Below are 27,347 nucleotides of genomic sequence, written 5' to 3'. Positions count from 1 at the left end.
ACTTAAAATATAATATATTTAAAATTAATTAAATAAATAAATAAAAAATATAAAATAAATTGTATAAATAAAATAAATTAAAACTAAAAAAAAAAAAAAATGAATTAATGAATGAACAGCTACCTGCACATTTGCATTACCAGAGCAGTGTAAAACATAATAAATCAAACAAGTATCCAAAAACCAAAAAGCTAATACTGACTGACTAATCCATTTTTTGATGTTATCATTAATATTTTGGTCTTTTAAGACGAAACTAGTAAACTACATTTGCTCATCTGCATGTTCAAACTTGCCACAATCGGTCCTGATGCATAAAAGACACAAACTCAAGGGTCTGAACAATTGAAAATGGCAGAATATTCATTTGTGTCTAAACTCATGCTGCAACTCCCCGCGCAGCGGCGGCAGAATCTGAGTGTAATCCAGTGCTGTGATGTAACGCTCTGATGATATTTTGTGTACGAGACTCAAATAAGAGGAATTTCATAACAAGCGTTTGGAATGGAGGCGCCTGTTCCGCTAGAAACTCTGAGCATGTGGAAGAGGACAAAGAGGATTTTCAGTCTCATCTCCTCAACGAGAGCAGATTATTTCATCTCTTGCTCTCGCTTTGTTCCCTGGCAGGTTCTGATAACCTTTCTAACCCTCTAACTCACTCACTTTAACTAGCCGTGTAAACACGACTTCATTTGCACCTTCATGATGAAATCTGTCACCTTAGTAGAACATACATTTACGTAGCTAACAACTCAAATCAGATGTGAATTTAACATAAAATAAAATAAAATAAAATGAAATAAAATCGGAAGTCTCTTTTGCTCACCAAGGCTGCATTTATTTGATTAAAAATACAGTAAAAAAAGAAAAAAAATCTTAAATAAATAATAAATAAAATGTCTAATAAAGTAAAATAAAATAAAATGAATACCTGATGTGAATTTCAATTAATAATAAAAATAAAATAAATACTCGAAAAAGCCAATTTCAAAGTCAAAGTTTTAATGTTTTTAAAAAAGACCTTTTTTGCTCACCAAGGCTGCATTTATTTGATTAAAAATACAGTAAAAAAAGAGAAAAAAATCTGAAATATTAATCAAATAAAATAAAACAATAAAAAATAAAATAAACCTGATGTGAATTTTACTTAATAAAAAATACAATTATAAAAAATATATAAAAATAAAACAATCACTCAAATTCAAATCAGCAGTGAATTTTACATAAAATAAATAAAATAAAATAAAATAAACATGATGTGAATTTTACTTAATAATGAAAAATAAAATTAAAAAAATACATAAAAATAAAATAAATACTTGAAACAGCCAATTTCAAAGTCAAAGTTTTAAAAAAGATCTCTTGTGCTCACCAGTGCCGCATTTATTTGATTAAAAATACATTCAAAACAGACAAAATGTGAAATATTATTACTAATTAAAATAATTGAAATTTGTCACCTAGTAAAACATACATTTACTTAGCTAACAATTCAAATCAGCAGCAAATTAGATAAAAATAAAATAGACCTGATGTGAATTTTACTTAATAATAAAAAATACAATTATAAAAAAAAATAGAAAAATAAAGCAATCACTCAAAACAGCCAAATTCAAAGTCAAAGTTTTAATGTTTTGAAAAAAGTCTCTTCTGCTCACCAAGGCTGCATTTATTTGATTAAAAATACAGTAAAAACATAAAAAATGTGAAATATTATCACTAATTAAAAGAGCGGTTTTCTATGTGAATATCTGTTACACTGTAATTTATTCATGTGATCAAAGTTGAATTTTCAGCATCATTACTCCAGTCTTCAGTGTCACATGATCCTTCAGAAATCATTCTGATATGTGATTTGCTGCTCAACAAACATTTCTGATTATCATCAGTGTTGAAAACAGTTCTGTCTCCCCATATACTTTGTGCAAACCATCATACATTTTATTTTTTTCTGTTGTAACACTATAAATGTCTTTACTGTCACTTTTGAACAACTGAATGTGTCCTTGATGAATAAAAGTATTAATTTCTATGAATGACTAGACAGATCCATCAGCACTAACAGCTCTGTAGACTGTGGTTCTAGAAATACCTGCTATCATTAATGAATCTGGATCAGAGTCTGTCCAATATAGATCTCTGACCTGTGGAGGAGACTGAAGAACACTTACAGTACAGCGTGTGTGTGTGTCTGCGCTCACAAAACAGGACAGTGAGTTTGTCCCGGCAGAGACAAAACTGGAACAACCTGCATCTCTTTCTCATCTGTGTGTTTCTGACTAGGTCAACCTGACGAAAAAACCTGTCTGGGTCACATTTCATTTGCATTACATTTTACATTTATTCTTTTTGCCCATGCTTTCATCCAAAGCAATGACTTGCATTACATTCAAGATGAACATTTGATCCGTTCATGCATTCCCTAAGAATCAAACTAATGACCTAGAAGTTGCTGTTTTTAAATAAAAAAATAAAAAAATAAATGAGTAATCACACTTTGCATAAAGATAAAAAAACTACACCTTTTTTTGCATGGCAGCATAACTTTCCGGATGCTGTTTTAATGATCTAAACGGAACTGCAACACTAAATAGGTGCAGTAAATGCTAGCTATAATTCAACATTTATTAATGCATTTTAGATATCATGAATTTTTTTCACAGCATTATTAGGCTAATGTTAATTCATAAATACAGGTTTCATTTTTTTATTCTCAGAAATGTGTATGTAGAAATTAAATTCTAAATGAAACTTAAAATGAATTAAGAATAACACAACCTTATTTTATTATTACTACTACTACTACTACTAGCTTTATTATTCGTTTCATTTATTATTATTATTATTATTATTATTATCATTATTATTATTGTTGTTGTTGTTGTTGTTGTTGTTACTAATAGTTTTATTATTGTTTTTATTATTATTACTATTATTATTATTATTATTATTACTATTATTACTATTATTATTATTATTATTATTATTATTATTGTTGTTGTTGTTGTTGTTGTTGTTACTAATAGTTTTATTACTATTATTATTATTATTATTATTATTATTATTATTAAGAAATAAGAATTTATATTTTGTATAAAGTAAATGAAACCCACTTTATTTTTAGGAACTTTTTTAAAAATTAAATTAAATTAAATTAAATTAAATTAATGGTAATGTTGAATCATAATTATAGATTTCATATTTGTTTTATTGTTAGAAATGTATTAGTATATGAAGAAATTAACAAATATTACGAAAAATTAAAAGAATCAAGATTAATACAACCTTATTTTAAAATATTGCTTTAATTATTACTAAATATATAATAATAATAATAATAATAATAGTAATAATAACAACAACAGCAGCACTTTAAAATAGGGTTTATTCATCTTGTTTATTTTTTTAATTATTATTATTAAGAAATTAGAAACTATATATTGCATAATATATAATTATTTCACATATTTGCATCTATTTTTAGGACCATGTTTTGCATTGCGACATGTTTTCCCGCGGGTGTTTGCGTGACGTGACTCTGACAGGTGAGGCGGATAAATCACGGGTGGGTGGGGAGCAGCGCTTTGACCGTCCAGACCGAACGACCGCTCGCCGCTGTCAGATTCAGGTCGGTTGCACTCGTCTAAAGCCCAGCGCTGATTTTAAACATGTTCCGCTCACGGGCCGAAACACCAGCTGTCAAAAACACTTCAGCGGGGCCACGATTCCCAGCATTCCCTTCTGTGCTCCTCAGCAGACACAGAATTAAAGAGAACAAATGCAGAATCTGCATAATAAATAATAATAACATGCATAATGATGAATCTGTACATGGCATTTATCACCATCTCTGAGACAGTGAGTGAATTCAGCTGGTAAAGACGATGTCATGTACAATATCAATGCACATCTAAACTATGTACAAATTAAAATATTAAAGCAGGAGTTTTTGAAACTCATTGTTTTCACTCAGAAATTGATAAAAGACTGAAATATTACTTTCTTGCAAAATAAATAATATACATTGTATACAATATATATAATTTATTGTAGAAGTTGTTATTATTATTAATAATAATAATAACAATAACAATAATAACAACAACACTTTAAAATAAGGTTGTATAAATATTAATTTATTATTATTATTGTTATTATTATTATTATTATTATTAGTAACACTTTAAAATAAGGTTATATTAATGTGTTAATTTATTATTATTATTATTATTATTATTATTATTATTATTAAACACTTTAAAATAAGGTTGTATTCATATTAGTTCATTTATTATTATTGTTGTGATTGTTATTATCAACACTTTAAAATAAGGTTGTATTAATTATTATTATTGTTATTATTATTATTAACCCTTTAAAATAAGGTTGTATTAATATTAATTTAATAATAATAATAATAATAATAAAACACTTTAAAATAAAGCTGTATTCATATTTGTTAATTTATTATTATTATTATTATTATTATTATTAATACTAACACATTACAATAAGGTTGTATTAATGCTTGTCAATTTATTATTATTATTAGTATTAGTATCATTAATAATACTAACACTTTAAAATAAGGCTGTATTCATATTAGTTAATTTATTATTGTTGTTATTATTAATCATAATAATAAAACACTTTAAAATGAGGTTGTATTAATATTTGTCAATTTATTATTATTATTATTATTATTATTATTATTATTGTTATTATTATTATTATTATTTAATTATCAACCAATATTAATACAACTTTATTTTAGTGTTACTATGAATAATAATAATAATAATAATAATAATAATAATCCAAAATGAATACAGCCTTATTTTTAAAACTTAAATATTTTAAAATATTTTTTAATGTATATTTATCATTAATCACTTTAGATACATTTCTTTAAGTAAACATAAACTACACATTATAGGACACACACAGACAGTCAATATTATTCCATGCAAAATAATAAAATTCTGAAAAGTTTCACCAATAAATGTAAACAAATGTTGTAAACTGTAAAAGCTTTTTCATAGCTTTAAATAAAACAAAGATTATAAGAGTACACTTTTGCAAGAAAATACTATAAATACTAAATACTATTCTACTTAAAAAATGTTTTGACAATTTTTTTTTCAGTGTATGAAATCAAATCAAATCAAATCAAATGTTTGTGAAAAGGTTTCCATATGTTGATATTGTGTCTGTCTGTAATAGAACTAAGTTTTAACACAAACCAATGAATATTAATGAGCACACACTGGCTGACAGATGTCAGGACGGGTTAACTGGTTAACTGGTTGCTTTATATCTCATCTGGATTCCAGATGGAGGGGTTTTAACTCGACAGGCACTCAAGATGAGAACAAATCAACCAGCAAGTCCCTAAAGAGAAAACACACACACACACACACACACAGAGAGTTTCACACTTCCTAATGAGCAGCTCGTCTCTTCTCGTCTCTTCTCGTCTCTTCTTTTCTCTTTCTGCAGGCAGATCTTTTAACCTTTTCCTCTGTTCCACATCAGCTCTTCAGTCTGACAGGATCACAGTCCAGGATGGATTCACTACAGCTCCACACACGCTTTCTGGGTTTCTATTATTATTTTATTACTCTTTTCAGTGATAAAACGAAGGCTGAGAGTCTGATGTTTCTCTCCATCAAAAATAAACGTGTCAAACTCTTGATCTGAATCTGACGAATAATTCACTCATTAATTACGCAGGGTTTTCTAAGTCTGACTGAATCGGGAACATCTCGAAGTGCATGTTGTTTTACAGCTGTGCAAGAATTACTTTCCCCATCAAAAATATTCATAAAGCCGTATTTTGCTCATCTTATATTATATTTCTTATGAAAGGTACAGTACAAAAAAGTGCTCAATCATAAGAATCATAAGGGGAAAATGGTAACGCAAAATTAATTGACAAATGTTCTAATGCAAGAAATGCTAGCTATATGTCAAAATTCATGAATCCATTAGCTATAATGAACATTTTTTTCTTATTGGTACAGCATTTATTACTTTGGTTAATAATAATAATAATAATAATAATAACAATAACAACAATAACAACAACAACAACAACAATAATACTACATTTAAAAAAAAAGGTTATATTAATCTTAGTCAATTGTATTATTCATGTCATTATTATTATTATTATTATTATTAATAATAATAATAATAATAATAATAATAATATAACCTTATTTTAAACTGACACCATTAATGGTAATAACAATAATAATAATAATAATAATAATAAATAATAATAATAAAGATCACTACCTTATTTTAAATTTTATTATTATTATTATTATTGTTATTATTATTAATACTTTCAAATAATGTATTAATCTTATTTAACTGTATTATTATTATTATATTACTATTATTATTATTATTATTATAATACTTTGAAAAAATGTTGTATTCAGCTTAGTTAATAGTATTAATAACATTAATAATAATAATAATAATAATAATAATAATAACAATAACAATAACAATAACAATAATAATAATAATAATAATAATACAACCTTATTTGAAAGTATTATTTTTATTATTATTTAAATAAAGGTATAAAATTAAAAAATAATTATAATTATATATATATATTTGCCAATTTTTTTTGTTATTATTATTAAAATTGCTACAATTACTACTACTACTAATAATAATACTAAGATTAGTACCTTATTTTAATTTATTATTGTTATTATTATTATTATTAATTCTTTCAAATAATGTTGTATTTATCTTAGTTACTACTACTAGTAGTAGTAGTAATAATAATAATAATAATAATAATAATAATAATAACAACAACAACAATAATAATAATTATACAACCTTATTTTGAGGTATTTTTATTATTTTATTATTATTCTATATGAAGTATAAAATAAATATATTTAAATAAATAATTTAAAATAAGGTTGAATTTATCTTGGTTTGTTATTATTAAAATAATTATTAATCAATCAAGAGTAACACAATTTTATTGTGAATTTCTACCAATAATGATAATAATAATAATAATAATAATAATAATAACAACAATAATACAATTAACTAAGATTAGTACAGCCTTATTTTAAATTGTATTTATTATTATTATTATTAAATTGCTATTATTAATTATTCATTTAATTATTATTATTATTATTATTATTATTATTATAAATTCTAAATAAAAACCCAAGCTTATTTTTAAAGTCCCATATATCTTTGCGTCTATATTTCTTAATAACTACAAATGAAGTTTTCTCGTTCCTCCACACATGACAGATGAACGTCTCACAGCGTCTCTGAATCATCTCAGACCTTCAGGACCCGAAGTCATGAGAATAATACATCGGCAAAGTCATTAAAGGCGTTTTCGAACACAGCCGGACGGCGCATGAATTAATAAAAGCCACTCCTGAAATATCCCTGGAGTACAGCTCTCACAGGAACAGGAAACGCATCATCGCCGCGACCCTCACGGCCACTGTCACAGCTAATACAGCTTTAATGAAGAGATCGGGTTACACCTGAGCGCAGGGGTCATGTGATCAGGTCATGTTCGTCAAATTAACACGTGTGTGACTGAACTACAGCAACCAATGCTTCTCTAAATATATGAGTGTGTGTGTGTGTGTGTGTGTGTGTGTGTGTGCAGCTGCAGGTTCATTCGACCCCTAAACAACCTGACACACACACACACACACACACCTGCTGTAAGGAGGTTAACTGCTGTCTCTATGGTTACAGACTGTTCCTGCCAAACAACAATATAAGGAGCCGCGGCTGTAATCTGGACAGGAAATGACTCATGAATTAACCTGTGCATGCAAACACACACACACACACACACAATTAACCTTGCTTTAGCACACAAAACTACATTTAACAACTGTATTTAGTATAAAAAACACAATTATCCACAGCAGTACTACAGTAACTAGTTCAAAAACACAGTAAATACAAAATTACCTGTGGTTTTACTGTAGTGTACATATACAGCTATTCAGCCATAGTTTACAGACATGTTAAATATTACTTTTATTAAATATACTATATTTTCCAAAACTAACTGACAAAAATCAAGCTTCATAAATAATATTTGATCATCATGTATTATATGTCTGTATTTGTGTGTCAACAATGTTACTGTAATTTGTTTTAAATTTTGTATTTTTATACTTATGTTCATTAACATGCATTTTTACTATTAAATAAACAAATAAAAGCATACAAAATATGTAAAATATTTAATGATAAATATAATAATAAATATTTAAATCATTAAATAATAATAATAATAATAATAATAATAATAATGACAATAATAATAATAATATATTTATTCAATCATAATAATAATAAAAAAACACACAAAAACCACAAAATTTACCACAGTTATACTATAGTAAGTTTAGTTCAGTTGTATTTGTTGCAAAATAAAACAACATATTAGTCACAAAATGAACCCTGGTTTTACTATAGTAACTATACTGTAGTTTATCTATGTTATCTATGTATCTATGTTTACACACATATCAAATATTACTTTTTATTATTAAATAAACTTTTTACTACATTAAATATAGTACATTTTCCAAAACCGACTGGCAAAAATCAGACTTAATAAATAATATTTGATCATCATGTATTGTATGTCTGTATTTGTATAATGTCACCAGTGTTGCTGTAATTTGTTTTAAATTTTGTATTTTTTATAATGATGTTCATTAACATGCATTTTTACTATTAAATAAGCAAATAAAAGCATGCAAAATATATAAAATATTTAAAGATAAATTATTAGAATTTAATAATAATAATTATTATTTTTATTATTATTATTATATAACATTAAATACCTTTGTAATAATCTTTGTTAATTGTATTAATTAATTTAATTATTTAATAACAATTATAAAAGTTATAAAATATAAAAATATAAAACCATAATAATCTCAAAATTTACCACAGTTATACTATAATAAGCTTAGTTCAGTTGTTGTATTTGTCCAAAATAAATCATCATATTAATCACAAAATGAACTCTGGTTTTACTATAGTAACTACACTGAGGTTGTGTGTATAGTTTACACACACATACCAAATATTTTTTAAACTTTTATTAAATATACTATATTTTCCAAAATCAACTGGCAAAAGCTTAAAGGGGTCATCGGATGCCCATTTTCCACAAGTTGGTATGATTCTTTAGGATCTTAATGAAAAGTCTATAATATGCTTTGGTTATTTCTCAACGGTAGTGTAAAAACACCTTTTTACCTTGTCAAACTCAGCTCTGCAAAAATCATCTCATTCTGGTCGAGGCTGCTTTAAATGTTAATGAGCTCTGCTCGCCCCGCCCCCTCTCTTCTGTCTGTGGAGTGACGAGCATGTTTATTTTAGCCGCATTTAGCCGCTAAACTTGCTAACTAGCACATTATTAGGAAAGGTGATCGCAAAGATTCATAAAAAAACCCTTTTACTCACTTCTGCTGTAAGTGAAGCTGGATCACGAATGATTCGCGCAAACAGACGGATACATGTAGATCAGGAGCTGCATTCCCTTCACAAACAAACGTAATCTACTGCATCTTCAGCGGCTCAGATGTCAGGAGTAAATGACGACCACTGTGTTCATTATTACATCCAGCAACACAACACCTCAATCGCTCAATCGGAGATATTCTTGTCTAACTTACATCCCTGCTCCGGCATCAAAACATGGAGGTCGGACTGTTACAGCTGGTCTTTATATTATGCATTTTATTTTAAGATAAAATATAACAAATAATATTTCTAATATAATTAGAAGCGCAATGAATCGCATCCAAAATAAAAGTTTTGTTCACATTTGTATTAAATACATTTATATGTAATAAATTATAGATGTATAGAATATAAATATATACATGTAAATATTTCAAAATATATACTGTACGTGTGCGTCTCAATATATACATAATATACACAGTACACACACATATATTATGTGAACAAAAACTTTTATTTTGGATGCGATTAATCACGGTTAATCATTGGACAGCATTAATTAGATAATATTTTCAGATTAAATATTTCAAGAAAAAAAATCCTCCATGGAAACAGCATCTTGTGGCATATAAATAAGTCATGTGATCAGATACATCAAGAGTGTGTGTGTAAACACTGGCACGCTAGGTGTGTGTGAGAGATACATTATCCTGCTGGTGATATACGACACTCTATAGAATTCTGTGTGTGTGTGTGTGTGTGTGTGTGTGTGAGTGTATCATCATGCAGACAGTGAGTCTCTGGACTCTCAGGATAATCTGCTCTGGTTTAAGTCTTTGCTGTAAGCCGTCATACAGTCACAATCCCACTAACGTTACCCAACATGTGCCGCCCGCGTGACAAACCCTCTAAACCCTCACATCACCTCATTACAACCAAACCGACCCGTTCCAACCTCTCGTCAGCAAAACATCATGACCAACATCCACATTCATGAGAGCAGAGACATTCAACACTTCAATCCTACTGTGCACTTTCATGACTGAAACAAAATATATATATTAATAAATATATTATATTATATATTATATACTATAAATATATTAATTAAAAAAAAATATATATATATATATATATAATAATAATAATAATAAGAAGAAGAAGAAGAAGAAGAAGAAGAATAAAAATATTACTATTACATACATTTTAAAAATTTATAAAATAATAATAATTATTATTATTATTATTATTATTGTTATTATTATTATTAAATACATTTTCAAAATTACAAAAAATGATTTTAAAATAGTAATAATATTATTATTATTGGATAAATTTTCAAAATTTAGAAAATGGCTTAAAAAATTATTATTATTAAATACATTTTCAAAATTAAAAAAGAATTAGTAATAATAATAATAATAATTATTATTATTATTATTATTATTTATTACTATTATTATTATTAAATACATTTTCAAAATAAAAAAGAATTAATAATAATTATTATTATTATTGTTATTATTATTAAATACATTTTCAAAATTTAAAAAATGACAATAAAAAAATATTATTGTTATTATTATTAAATACATTTTCAAAATGCAAAAAACAATTTAATAATAATAATTATTATTATTATTATTATACATATTATTATTAGATACTTTTTCAAAATCTAGAAATAATAACTATTATTATTATTATATATATTATATATAATAAAAAAAGAAATATATATATATATATACATATATATATATATATATATATATATATATATATATATATATATATAGATAGATAGATAGATAGATATAGATAGATAGATATATATAGATATAAATAATATAAACCGTTTTATTTGAGAAAACCATTTTATAAACCATTTTATTTAAGATTAAAACGAGTGCATATATTTATTTATTTATTTAAATCCCAGACTTTGCTGTTGATAATCACACTGAGCCAAATTGCGATTTTGGTTTTCCTTCAATGACTCATGCAGCCATACCTCACTGTATATTTTTTATTACACTGTATAAAGTATTAAACTGATTAATAATGATCATATTAAAGCAATAATTGAGCCTCTGTCATTATTTACTCACCCGGGAAATGAAAGTCTTGTTTGGAAAGATGATGATCTCTTTTTTTTCCAAATTTTTTCTTTTGTTTTTTTTTTTTTCATGACAACATCATAAAGTGAACATGAGCTGAATTTTTAAATCTGCCAGTTTGTTCGGAAATATTCCAGGTCAATTTAATTGTTTAAATGAATTATATCAATTTGATTAGCGTGTTCTTGTCAGCGTGAGTTATAAATAATGAAGCTGGACAGGACTCTCTAATATGACAGCGAGAGAGAATGCAGGTGTTTGGACTCACCAGGACGCGTCCCGTGAGCGTCTGAGCAGAGATCATGACCCCGGCCCAGTCCTTCACGGAGGTCATCCATCCCACCTCGCTGGCCGCCGCGTCTGACTCCCGCTGACCCGCCGCTTTAATCACACCGTCACCGAGGACCGCCGGGTTACTGACCCGCTGCACGTCCTGCAAACACACACACACACACAATTACTTTATTGTAAACAGAGTCATTTTTAGTTTTTAGTTGTGGATTTTAATTTTAGTTGCCATAATGTATAAATGCATGTATACAATATGGTACTATTAGCTCCATTGCATTTGATTTATTCTGATTTAAATTTTTACAAATATTATAATTCCATTAATATGGTACTGTATTACAATAATTCAAAAAAATTTTAATGGGAATTCTGATTTTAGTATTATTATTATAAATGAAAATGAAAAATGAAACATTTTCAACCTTAAATTTTAATAAATTCTTTAAGAAATATTTTTAAATATAAAAAAATCTAATAATTCATAATCATAATTTTTTTTAATAAATATAACATAGAAATGAAAAATAGAAATAAATACATTTTACATTTTGAAGGGTTTTCTTATTACCGTATAAAAAGTATGTATACTTTATTGTATTATTAGTTTTACTGCATTTCATTTATTCTGATTTCAATAAATGAATTCATTAATAAATAAAATTATGTAATTTAATTTATAATCAGATTTCAAATGTATAAATTAAAAAATATATCTATATTATTTTTAGGTTTTTCTTATTACTATAAAAACCTTATTGCATTATGGTGCTATTAGTTGTACTGCATTTAATTGATTCTGAAATAAATAAACTAATTCATTAATTATTTAATTAGAATTATTTTGAGTTTTTTATTACTGTATAAATAGTATGTATATTTTATGGTATTATTAGTTGTACTGCATTTAATTTATTCTGATTTAAATAAATAAATAAATTGTAAAAATTAAATTATTAAATTTCTAATCAGAATTATTATGTTTGTTAATGTTAACTGAAACATTTTCAGCCTCAAATTCAAATGTATAAATTATTAAAATATATATTTTAAACCATTTTTAAGCTTATTTTTACCTTTATTGTACTGCATTTATTTACTCTGATTTAAATAAATAGATAAAATTACTAAATTACAGTAATTAAATTTCTAATCAGATTTAAAATGTAAAACTTATTTTAAAAATATTTTAAATTAGTTGTTCTTAAAAAAAAAAAAACCTTATTGCATTATGGTACTATTACTGCATTTCATTTATTCTGAAACAAACAAACAAACAAATTAATTAATTAATTAACAATTATTTTGAGTTTACTTTTTGGTATTATTAGTATGCATATGCATATATATTAATTTATACACATTTAACGCATGCATTTAATTTATTCTGATTTAAATAAATGAATAAATAGTAAAAATTACTGAATAACAGTAATTAATTTTTTCGAATCTGAATTATGATTTTTGTTATTGTGAACTGAGAAATTTCAGTCTCAAATTCAAATTTCTGTAATAAAAAAAAACATGTAAAAGGGTATGTTTTTATCATTAAGTTTTTTTTATTACTGTAATGCTGATACTGATAATTAATGAGAATTATCAGTATCAGCATTACATGAAAATATGTGAAAGTCCCGTATGATGTGTTTAAATTGTCCATGTACTCCAAGAATGTGACTTAAAACTAGTGATCTCCATAAAAATTGAATAATTGTATATTTTACATTTAATTTATGAAACATGCATTCGTAAAAAAGCATTTGCAGCCGGCCCACATGTGATATTTATAATATGACGTGAGTGTAGGGCAAACACACGTAACCTTCACACGCTCCTGTATGACGGCACACGGCGCTCAAACACACTGGCAGCGCTGCAAACGCTTCCTATGGAGGCTCATAGTGAGTGTCTAAAACAGGACGGCGGCGCTGGAGTCAGGTGTCACGCTCAAACACGCCGGCCAGAGAATGCCACATATGTGAGACGCCCAACACGCCAAACTGAAATACACACGCACACCTACACACCCATAAACACTCAGGAAATACTGCAAACACTTCACAAACACCGTGAGCGAAGGGTCTCGCAACCATTAACACATTCAGTCAGCACTTACAATCCATTTTACTTACATAATACCACTTATTTCCAAGCGACATGAGAAAAAAATTCACCAAGGCTGCATTTATTTGATCAAACATACAGTAAAAACTGTAAAAATTGTGTAATATTATTACAATTTCAAATAGCTGTTTTCTATGTGAATATCTGTTAAAATGTATTTAATTCTGTGATCAAAACTGAATTTTTTAGCATCATTACTCCACTCTTCAGTGTCACATGATCCTTCAGAAATCATTCTAATATACTGATTTGCTGCTCAAGGATACATTTTTGATTATTATCAATGTTGAAAACAGTTGTGCTGCACAAACTGTTTGTGAAAAATGATACATTTTATTTTTTAAAGTAAAAAAAAAAAACGCATTTTCAAAATTATAAGAATAAAGTCCAAATATTTTGTGAATAAAGTCACAATTATGACAACAAAGTCCAAATATTTTAAGAAGAGTCAAAATTATGAGAATAAAGTCAAAATTATAAAAAACAAAATATTTTGAAAAAGTCAAAATTATGAGAATAAAGTCAAAATATTTTCAGAATAAAGTTGAAATATTTTGAGAATGGTCAAAATTATAAGAATAAAGTCAAAATATTTTGTGAATGAAGTTAAAATTATGAGAATAAAGTCAAAATATTTTCATAATAAAATCAAAATGATAAAAATAAAGTTGAAATATTTCGAGAATTGTCAAAATTATGAGAATAAAGTCGAAATATTTTGTGAATAAAGTCAAAATTATGACAATAAAGTCAAAATATTTTTAGAATAAAGTTGAAATATTTCGAGAATAGTCAAAATTATAAGAAAAAAAAATTGAAATATTTTGTGAATAAAGTCAAAGTTATGACAATAAAGTTGAAATATTTTCAGAATAGTCAAAATTATAAGAAAAAAAAAATTGAAATATTTTGTGAATAAAGTCAAAGTTATGACAATAAAGTTGAAATATTTCGAGAATAGTCAAAATTATAAGAAAAAAAAATTGAAATATTTTGTGAATAAAGTCAAAGTTATGACAATAAAGTTGAAATATTTTCAGAATAGTCAAAATTATAAGAAAAAAAAAATTGAAATATTTTGTGAATAAAGTCAAAATTATGACAATAAAGTTGAAATATTTTCAGAATAGTCGAAATTATAAAAATAAAGTCAAAACATTTTTAGAATAAAGTTGAAATATTTCGAGAATAGTCAAAATTATAAGAAAAAAAAATCGAAATATTTTGTGAATAAAGTCAAAGTTATGACAAAGTCAAAATTATGAGAATAAAGTTGAAAATATTATGAGAATAAAGTCGAAATATTTTCAGAATAAAGTCAAAATTATGACAATAAAGTCAATGTTTAAGGAATAAAGACAAAATTATGAAAATAAAGTTTAAATATTTTCAGAATAAAGTTGAAATATTGCGAAAATAGTCAAAATTATAAACAAAGTCAAAATTATGAGAATAAAGTTGAAAATATTATGAGAATAAAGTCGAAATATTTTCAAAATAAAATCAAAATTATGACAATAAAGTCAAAAATATTTCAGAATAGTCAAAACTGATGTATTATATGTAACATTATAAATGTCTTTACTGTCACTTTTGATCAATTTAACGCATTCTCGCTGAATTAAAGGCGTGAATATTTGATCAGTTATTATTTGCGTGTGTATTTCTGTCAAAAGAACCAGCGATGCCAATCATTTGTGACATAATTATTGTTTTGAGTCATTTTTCTCTTATGGGTGAACTGGCCGAACACAATCGAATCATTGAGGTGTGTAAGGTTGTTTTTTTCTGACGTCATTCGCTTATTAATGAGGAATGTAGTGCAGATTAACAAGTTGGACTGGAGCGCTGGTTATGTAGTCTCAGTAGGCCGTGTTTCTGTCACCATTTCATAGGCATATAATAACAGTAAACAGCTTACAAATGAAGCTGTGTGAAAATATTTATGAGACGACACCCACATCTGGTTTTCAACTAAACAGACTGGTTTATGAAGTGGGTTGTTACCAGATTACACTAACATTCAGATTCACTGATTCAGCCTCCGCCTGTGTTGAATCATCTCAAACAAACCAGAACACAGAGACTAAACTGTGCTGATGAAGCGGACGATCTGAAACAAAACTACTTTTAAAAAAGTCCTGTGCATAAACAGCCATTCACATTGAATTGAGCATTCTGTTGCTTTTTATGTTTTTTAAACATGTCTAGAGATTCCTTCACATCGCCGTGTGTGTATCAGTTCCATGAATGTGAGACATGTTAAAGAAAATTCAAACTTCCGGCAGAGTTTAATTTTTTAACAGGAGCATGGATTTAAAAACTATTACGTCGATGAAATATTTTGAAAATAAAGTTGAAATACTTTGAGAATAAAGTCCAAACATTTCAAGAATAAAGTCAAAATTATGAAAATAAAGTCCAAATATTTCAAGAATAAAAGTAAAAATATTTTGAGAATAAAGTCCAAATTATAAAAATAAAGTCAAAATATTTTGAGAATAGTCAAAATTATGAGAATAAAGTCAAAATATTTTGAGAATAAAGTCCAAATTATAAAAATAAAGTCAAAATATTTTCATTATAAAGTCAAAATTATGAGAATAAAGCCAAAATATTTTTAGAATAAAGTCAAAATTATAAAATAGTCAAAATATTTTGAGATTAGTCAAAATTATGAGAATAAAGCTGAAATATTTTCAGAATAAAGTTGAAATATTTCGAGCATAGTCAAAATTATAAGAATAAAGTCTAAATATTTTGTGAATAAAGTCAAAATTATAAAAATAAAATAAAAATATTTTTAGAATAAAGTCAAAATTATGAGAATAAAGTCAAAATATTTCAGAATAAAGTCAAAATTATAAAATCGTCAAAATATTTTGAAATTAGTCAAAATTATGAGAATGAAGTTGAAATATTTTCAGAATAAAGTTGAAATATTTCGAGCATAGTCAAAATTATAAAAATAAAGTCTAAATATTTTTAGAATAAAGTCAAAATTATAAAGTCAAAATATTTTGAGAATAAAGTCAAAATAAAAAGTTAAAATATTTTGAGAATAAAGTCAAAATTATGACAATAAAGTTGAAATATTTTCAGAATAAAGTTGAAATATTTTGAGAATAGTCAAAATTATAAGAATAAAGTCGAAATATTTCATGAATAAAGTCAAAATTATGAGAATACGGTCAAAATATTTTGAGAATAAAGTCAAAATATTTTAAGAATAAAGTCAAAATTATAAAAATAAAGTCAAAATATTTTGAGAATAAAGTCAAAATTATAAAAATAAAGTCAAAATATTTTGAGAATAAAGTCAAATTTAAATAAATAAAATAAAAATATTTTGAGAATAAAGTCAAAATGACAGAAATATTATAAAACGTCAAAATATTGCGTGAATAAAGTCAAAATTACGAGAATGAAGTCAAAATATTTTGAGAATAAAGTCAAAATTATGAAAATATTATAAAAAGTCAAAATATTTTGAAAAAAGTCAAAATTATAAGAATAAAGTCAAAATATTTAGAAAAAGTCATAATCATGACAATAAATCAATATTTTGGGAACATACACACGCAAACACTTCTGAACTTCAGTAGCCCATATAAAGGCAGCTGCTGAAATTTGCTAAATGACGTCAGCTGAAAAATATTACTAAGGGATTTTAATGAAAGATTATAAAGACAAACCGGTTTACTTTTTATTATTACCACTGATGCATCACTCACAATTAAACCTAGAAAGTGAATTATACAAGTAAATGCATTTAGCCTAAATTTCATATCACACTGATATTCGTCACTGATGAACAGTCTGTTTCAGAGCAGGATGTTCAGGGTTGTTTGTGTGCGTGCTGAGCAGCATCTGTGTGTGGATGAGAGTCCGCAGGTCATGTCTGCTATCAGACGACCGTCGGTCTCAGACGCGGCACCCGTCAGCACCGAGACCGCAGCAGATCCACGACAAACCACAGACGCCGCGTAACCACATTACACCAAACACACAACAACAACACAGAATCTAAAAAAACAGATCAATTCTGACTTCACCGTAACTGTCATGTGCTGTTATCGTAACGCAAAACAGACGCATGATCAAATATCAGATGCATCTGCAATAATGACATTTATTAATAATCACATTACATCAGAATAAAACATTCTTCTACCAGCTGATATAGTTATGGATGTATTTATAGGTACAAATCTGCACGTATGCAGCAAACACAACCGAAAGCTTTCTGAGCCTTCGTAAAAACAAGACGTCCTGAAAGTACAATACAGATCCTTCTTTCCTCGAAACGCCCCACAAAAACATTTAACAAATGCATTCGACACAACATATATTTACGGCTGAATCACATCCTACAGCTCATGATCACACAGATCTAATAGACAGAGTTGAGTTTTTAGAAAATAAATAACCACCAAAACCAGGGTTCTTATTGTTAACAAAACAAAAAAAAAAGTAACTGAAATAAAATAAAATCCAAAAAGAAATTTTTATTTCTGCTACAACTGTCATTTAAGTGTTAAAAGAATTAAAATTGAATAAACTAAAACTAAAAGAAATTAGAAAATTTTTAAATGTATAACACAACAAAATTACTAAAACTAACAAATAAAATGAAAACAGAAAATGTAAAAATTAAACAACAAAAAAAAAAAAACTAACTTTGTAAAATGATCTTTCGGAGGGTTTCGGAAAGGCTTTGATTCATGTAGAATAACTAAAACTAAATGCAATAAAACTAGAATTAAATTAAAAGAAAGTATATAGACATATTGTAAAAAATATCTAACAAATATTTATTATTTAAAAACATTTATATTATTTTAAAATTATTTAAAAATGAAACAATTCTAAATATTAGCAAAAAAATTAATAAATAATAAAAAAAAACTAACTTTGTAAAATGACCCTGGGTTTCAGAAAAGCTTTGATTCATGTAGAATAACTAAAATTAAATGCAATAAAACTATAATGTAATTTAAAGAAAGTATATAGACATTTTTTTAAATATTTTAAAAGTATTTAATATTTTAAAACATTTACATTATTTTAAAATGAAACACAAACATATTCTAAATATTAGCAAAAAATAAAATATAAAAATAAATATATATATATATATATATATATATATATATATATATATATATATATATATATATATATAAATAATACCTTGGATTTTGGAAAAACTTCGAGTAATACAGAATTTAAAGAAAGTATATAGACATATTTTTAAAAATATTTACAAAATATTTAATATTTAAAAAATATTCATATTAGTTTAAAATTATATTTAAAATGACACATAATTCTAAATATTACCAAAAAAAACCCTCTAAATTTGTAAAATGACCTTGGAGTTTGGAAAGGCTTTGATTCATGCAGAATAACTAAAACTAATTGCAATAAAACTAAAATAAATTTTATTAAAATAAAAGAAAGTATATAGACATATTTTATATATTCATATTTTAAATAATATTTATATTATTTAAAAAATATATTTTTAAAAGAAAAATAATTCTAAATATTAGCCAAAAAAAAAAAAAAAAAAAAAAAAAAAAAAACAACTCTTACTTTGTAAAATGAAAATGCAGTAAAACTAAAATTTAATTTAAAGAAAGTATACAGACATTTTTTAAAATATTTAAAAAATATTTAAATTCATTTAAAATTATATTTATAAAATATATTTAATATTTTAAATTAGATTTTTATATTTTCTGATTATCATCATTGTTACTTATAACTAAAATAAATACAAATAAATTGTATTATAAATAAAATAACACACTATTCTTATTGTTATTATTATATCAATGACGCTGACCAAAATAAAGGCTTTGACTGATGCAGAATAACAGTTACGGTGCATTAGAGCTACTGAACTTTGTTTTTCATTTGTTGGAGACATTTTTTGGCCACGAGCAGAGAAACGTCTCCAACACAGACAAAACTAATTCAGCAACTTTCATCTAAATTCTGCCAAACAAGTTTGAAGTCTGATAAAACACACACGCTGATAAAATAAACTCAATCCCGCCTGAAGCCGAAGGAATCTGAGCCATTTCCAGCAGAAGCAGCGATCGGCTCGCTTTCAATAAACCACGCCAAAAAAGGAAGGAAAATCTATTTCAGTCGATAACACCATCTAGAGACGATTCCAACATTAAACCGGTGAACACACCGTTACTGAGAAACACTGGGAATCTACTGTACACACACATAAATAACACTAAACACAGCATCTCTATGAACACAGCTGACATTAAAGACACGGCACTCACTAAATCATATTTATGACTTCACATAAAGAGCCCCACGAAGGCAGTATTTCAGGTACTGTAAAGTTATAAACAACATTTCAGTCAAATTTGTTTCTTGTGCAGCAAATCAACATATCAGAATGATTTCTGAAGAATCATGTGACACTGAAGACTGAAAATTCAAGATTGATCGCATTAAAAAAAAAAAATTCTAACAGATATTCACATAGAAAACAGCTATTTTAAATTCTAATAATATTTCACAGTTTTTATTGTATTTTTGATCAAATAAATGCAGACTTGGTGAGCAGAAGAGGCTTCTTACAATATATAGTAAAAGTGCTACAGGCCCTAAACTTTTGAAGTGTAGTGCATTTTTATTATTTCAATAACAAAAATTTGGTAAAAATAATTGAAGTCACATTTATGTGCATTGGCAATTTTTAATGCTTATTAGAGCATCACATTATATTTACATAATTTGTAATCGAAACAAAGTTCTTTACCACTTATATTTGCACAAATTGTATTGCATCTACTTTGATTAAATTAAATTAAATTAAATTTTTGCTTTAATAATTTTTGATTATCCCATGCAGTGGTACAATATAATTCAGGTTGCATTAAAAATTGATTATTTGACTCAATATTTCTGTGTATTGTCCATTTTTAATGGTTATAAAACATGGTTATATTTACATGATTTTTTTAAAAAAGTTCTTTACTATATTTACATAAATTGTACTGCATCTAAAGTGATTAAATTAAATTAAATTCCTTGGGTGAAATAAATAAATAAACAAATTTTGTTTTTACAATAAAATAAAATAAAAAAATAAAAATCTATGCATCTTTAAAAATTAAATTAAATAATTTTAGTTTGCCCCATGCTGTGCCACAAAATAAAAAATAAACTAAACTAAAATAAAATAAAATCTATGCATCTTTAAACAATAAATTAAATAATTTTAGTTTGTCCCATGCTGTGGCACAAAATAAAAAAAGGAAAATAAAATAAAATAAAATAAACATACAATAAAATAAAATAAAAGTGTATGCATCTTTAAAAATTAACTGAAATACTTTTATTTTGTCCCATGTTGTGGTACAAAACAAAACAAAAGAATATTATAATAAAATAAAATAAAATAAAATAAAATCTATGCATCTCTTTAAAAAACTGAAATAATTTTTGTTTGTCCCGTGTTGTAGTACAAAATAAAATAAAATAAAAAAAAATCTAAGCATCTTTAAAAATTAATTCAAATAATTTTTACTTGTCCCATGCTGTGGTACAAAGTAAAATAAAATAAAAAAATAATAATAATTTAAACAATTAAATTAAATTAAATTAAATTAAATTAATAATTAATTAATAATAATTAGTATAATTAAATCTCTGAAAAGACCAATCAAAAGGCTTTTTTTTTTTTTAATCAAAACAAACTTCTTTACCATTTCCATTTTCATGAAATACATTGTTATACTGAAATTATACTAAATAAAAGAGGCTTTTATTAAGATTTCTTTTTAAATCTTACCAACTTCAAACTTTTCCAATATTAAAAATGTTGATAAAAATGATTCAAAACATTAAAAATGTACCATTTTACCATTGGAGCAACACGTTAACATTAAACCACTGAAATCCACTGAATCAACCAAAATCAAGACTGCCGTCCATGTAGAGAGTTCCAAATCAGTCACTTATAAGGGTGCGTTTCTCTGTCGGCAGTGGTTTGAAACGGAGCCGTTGGTTGTTTAAACAGAAGCGGGTAATAACTCTGACCGTTAGCAGATCCAAACACAGCAGAATCAAATCAATGGCTCGCTCTCAGCTTTATTAGCCATCAAACGCACAATATTTATGTCTTATTTATTTCTGTGTGTTTGCTGTTTGGCAGGTTACGGCTTCAGGCGGCCGAAATTTAAGAGCCGCTTCACTTCAAGTGTGACTCGGGGAGTTTGCTTTAACCCTGGCTGGAGAAAACAGAGAGAAACGGAGAGAAAAGTGAGGACGGACAGAAGCAGCGGGTATCCGGTGATCAGAGATCAGTGTCCGCCCGAAGAGCCGTTCACAATGACGGTGATTGCATTTGTGTGAGTCTCTGAGTGGACGTTTCTCTCAAATCAGTGTAATCGTGCCGCTGAGCTGCAAAACTGACCACAGCTCTTGAAAATCACATCAGAACTGCCTGCAACCATAAGCTGAAAGAAACCAGTTTTCTTGCTACTAAAAGTAGTCAAAAATACTGTTAAAAATGATCAAAACATCCGATCATGAGCAAAATGAATCTTTATCAAAACAACCACTGATTTAATTCAGACTGCAGACCATTTAGAACAGGTTTCATGTGTTTAGATTTAACATACTTTAAGGAAGAACTAAAGGTAAGTGTGTCAGTGAGTCAGAGAATGACACAAAGCAGCAATAGAAACCAATTAGTGCATTTTCTTCTCAAGTAAGTAAACTGATGCATCATTTGATTTATTGATACTGGTCATTTGTTGTGGTATCGTCTATTTCAGATAAACCTGCCTCTAAACAGTATGGAAAAATGAATTAGTTGTTATTTTGAATGAGTATGTACATTAACTATTCGCATATTTATGATACATTTGATTTGAAATCAAAACAAACATTTTTACTACAATTTACATTAATTTCATTGCATAATCTATGTTGAATAAACATAAATAGAAACTTATTTTTGGTTTGGTCAATGGTTTGAGACAAGATCATAAATTAAAATTCATTAATATTTCTGAGTGTTATTTTGAATGTATGTATGTATGTGTAAAATGTATTTATTGCTGCTTGCATATTTGCATGACTTTTAATCAAAACACTTTGTTTACCACTTATGTTTACAGAAATTACATTCCATCTATATTGATTAAATTAAAACATTTTATAACCTTCACAATTTTTTTGCCCCTTGCTGTGGTAAAATAAAATAAAATAAAATAAAACCTGCACCTTTGAGAATTAACTTAAAAAAAAATCTTGCTTTTCCAATGCTGTGATACAAATAAATAAATAAAATAAAATAAAATGAAATAAAATAAAATACACCTGCAGATGTCTTATATAATTTGTAGTTTTTAATAATAATAAAAAACAACTTAAATATTTTTTCCTTGTCCCTTGCTGTGGTAAAATAGAATAAATTAGAATAAAATACATTACAATATAATAAAATAAAATAAACATGCATCTGCAGGCGCCTTATAAAAAGTTTTTAATCATAAAACAATTTATTAATTTACATTAAAAAAAAATAAATATAAATAAATTATAAAATAAATAAAATAAGCATCTTTGAAAATTAACATAAATAATTTTTGCTTGTCTCATGCTGCGGTACAAAATGAAATAAAAGGAAATAAAATGAAATTCACCTGCAGGTGCCTTATAAAATTGTTAGTTTTTAATAATAAAAAATAAAATAAAATAAACAAATACTAACAACTTAAATATTTTTTCCTTTTCCCTTGCTGTGGTAAAATAGAATAAATTAGAATAAAATAAAACAAAACAAAACAAAACAAAACATTTATACGTCTGCAGGCACCTTTTAAAATGTGTGAATTTTTAATAAAATATTAAATATTAAATATTAAATTAATCTATGCATATGTAGGTGCCTTATAAAATGTTTCATTTTTTAATAAAAAAAAAATGAACAAAATAAAATAACATTTTTGCTTGTCCCATACTTTGGAAGGAGATAAATGATTAAATATGTAAATATAAATGCATATTTCTCAGGTATGCATCTTTTACTATGTCCTTGAAGAGACTAACCAACAGGCACTTCATATTTTTAAACTTTACCACTTCTATTAACATAAATTTTATTGTCATACTGAAATTCTGCTAAATAAACAAATACATTCTGAGAGAAACTGTACTGCTTGTCCCATTCTTAACTAAATAAACATTGTTTTTACAGCAAGTAAACTGATGCACCATTATTTAAATGTTTTCAACTGTTGATCAATGATTGCATTTGTTTCAGATAAAACTGCGTCTAAATGTCATCTAAAAATAAAACAAACTAGTTGATCAACATGTCAATCAAACTATCACTTCCTGTTAAAGTGGGCGTCTATAATAAGCTGCAAAGTGCACTGGTTTTTACACACTAGTCTTGATTGACATGAACACGTATGAGGACGATCCAGTCGCTGGGTCTGACAAAGTTTGCCAAAGTTTTGTTGGAGAGCCGCAGGCACCAATAAACACAAGAAGGAAACAACTAGAAACAGAGATGAAACGATGCAAACTCACAGACAGCACATAAAACCCTTCACGAACACACGCGTCCTCAGATCAGGACTAATTGGCTGCGCTGCGGATCTGTCCGGCCTAATGATCTCGCCTGAAAATGTCGCCCAGAAATGCTCGCTCTCTATAAATATTTAATTTAAAAGATGGCAAAGTTCAAAGAAAAATGGCCGTCAGTGATGGCAGAGATCCCGCGCTCCAATTAATCCTCAAATCGTGCCTCATGAATCAAAGACAGCAGCTCCGCCTGGAAAGAAACGCTAATGGGAAACTACAGCCGCTTGAAACACGGCCAACGCGTCCAAAACTCCTCCTGCCCAAATCAACACTAGAAATCTCTCCCCGATGGGACGACACGAGTCTGCATCAGTCAACAAACTGTACGGTCAAAACACAATGACAAGTTAGCTGCTTTTGCATTTAGATTACGTGATTGATAAATCACAGGGCATGACGGCAGAGGTCACATCTCTATACTCGCTTCAGCCACTCAAAACAGATCAAAACCACATGATGACACTAAAAACACTGAGAAAGAAGATGCAGGACACCTGTAGAGCAACTAATCATTTAATGGAGTTATTGTGGAAAAATAAAATAAAATAAAATAAAATAAAAACTTTAACTTTTGTTGGAGAGCCAGAGGCACCAATAAATAAAACAAAATAAAATAAAAAAAAAATAAAATAGAAAATTTAAATTACAAAGTTTGAAAAGTTTAAGTTTTGTTGGAGGACTGGAGGCACCAATAAATAAAAAAATAAATAAAATAAAAATAAAAAATAAAAATAAAAATAAAAATAAAAATAAAAATAAAAATAAAATAAAATAAAATAAAATAAAAATAAAAAATTTTAAAATAAAAAAAAAAATAAAAAAATAAAATAAAATAAAATAAAATAAAATAAAATAAAATAAAATAAAATAAAAAAAAAATAAACTTTGCAAATTTTAAGTTTTGTTGGAGGGCTGGAGGCACCAATAAAATAAAATAAAAACTTTAACTTTTGTTGGAGAGCCAGAGGCACCAATAAATAAAACAAAATAAAATAAAATATAATAAAAAAAAATAAAATAGAAAATTTAAATTACAAAGTTTTGTTGGAGGACTGGAGGCACCAATAAATAGAAATAAAATAAAATTAAATAAAATTAAATTAAAATAAATTAAAATTAAATTAAATTAAATTAAAATAAAATAAAATAAAATAACAAACTTTGCAAAGTTTAAGTTTTGTTGGAGGGCTGGAGGCACCAATAAAATAAAATAAAATAAAATAAAGTAAAAAATAAAACGTACAATTTCAATATATTTCAAATTGCAATTAATTAATTTAGTTACTTTTTCATAACCACTTTTCATAATTATGTTCAAAAAACGAATTTATTTTATTTTATTATTTTATTTTATTTATTTTTTTATTTTATTGTTTTGTTTTAATTTATTTGTTTTTGATCTTGTCCTAATTTTAAATGTGTGTATTTGCTTATTTAATGTAGGTGGTGCAATAAATACAACTTAAAAAGTTAATTTAGATTAAAAATAATACAAATATATCAAAATATGTAAATACAACACAAACGTTTATGTAAATACTTATTAAAAATAACCAAAAAATCAAATTTCTAATTATTCATGTCATAACCTCAAGAAATCTTGCATTAGCTTGCTTTTAATAAATTAATATTTATGATCTTGTCCCATTTTTTTAAATATATGTATTTGTTTATTCAATATACATAGTGCAATATAAGTGATGTAAAAAAGTTGTAAAAAAAAAAAATAAATAAAAATTACAAATATATCATAAATAACATTTATGTATCTATTTTTTTTTTTTCAAAAATTAAATTAAATAAAATAAAGAGTTTTTTGAACATAATTATGAAGAGTGGCTATGGAAAAGTAAATGAATAGTTAATTACAATTTGAAATATATTTGCAAAGTTTTTTTTTTGTTTTTTTTTTTTTAAATCAAAAACTTTTATCACTTCTATTTACATAATATTGCATCCGTATCAAATAAATACATATATTTTAAAAAGGGACAAAATCAGATAAAAAATAAATGAACCAACAAAATTAACTGAATAGATAAATACTTACACTGAAATAAATAAACGCATTAAAAAGCTAATACATATATTTATTTTCCTTAAGTGAGGTCTTTATTTCTGTCTCCAAGTGCCGGTGGCTTTAATAACAGAGACTCTTGACCTCTGATTGCTCTTCAACTGTCTCTACAATCACACAACTAGTTATTTGACTTGCTAAATTGCGAGTAATTTCTACTGTCTTCACTTTCTAAACTAGACAACAGCCTTTACACAACAAGAACAACTCCACAGTCTGAATTTGTCTCTGTAATGTAATTAATCGCTCTTGTTCAATCGTCGGGTCGTGTCCTCGGATCCTTCAAACATCTTCCATCTGGAGATGCTAAATTAAGCAGAGGATCTTTTCATTTGGCAAAACCACATCCATCCGCATTAAAAGTGAATTGGTCTCATTCATCAGGCCGGCGCTCTGACAGACTCATTTATGAAGGTGAGTTATTCTGACGAGGCTCAAGTTAAAATCGTCTGGAACGCTTTTCACCATCTCAGCTCTTGGCCGGCCCGAATCCATATCCATCAGCCTAAATAATAAAGCATAACTCAGGGCCACTGCCAAGGAGTTTGGGCCATTTAGTTAATTAAGTGATGGCGGAAGTGGCCGAAACT

At 26.4% G+C, this 27,347-nt stretch overlaps 1 protein-coding gene across 10 annotated transcripts in view; it reads right to left on the bottom strand.

Annotated features, from left to right (window-relative positions):
• LOC127173793 (calcium-activated potassium channel subunit alpha-1-like) overlaps window positions 1-27,347 on the bottom strand; it is a 110,855-nt gene that overhangs the window by 70,627 nt on the left and 12,881 nt on the right. For all 10 annotated transcript variants that reach the window (XM_051123753.1, XM_051123755.1, XM_051123754.1 and 7 more), the window contains exon 2: window positions 11,902-12,066. In XM_051123753.1, coding sequence (XP_050979710.1) covers window positions 11,902-12,066 — 165 coding nt within the window. The remainder of the gene's footprint in view (window positions 1-11,901; window positions 12,067-27,347) is intronic.

This window comes from Labeo rohita, chromosome 12, assembly GCF_022985175.1.
Source record: "Labeo rohita strain BAU-BD-2019 chromosome 12, IGBB_LRoh.1.0, whole genome shotgun sequence".
In the NCBI taxonomy this organism is placed as follows: Eukaryota; Metazoa; Chordata; class Actinopteri; order Cypriniformes; family Cyprinidae; genus Labeo; species Labeo rohita.
The sequence above is the reverse complement of the archived record's forward strand: the minus strand, read 5'-3'. Positions and strand labels throughout refer to the sequence as shown.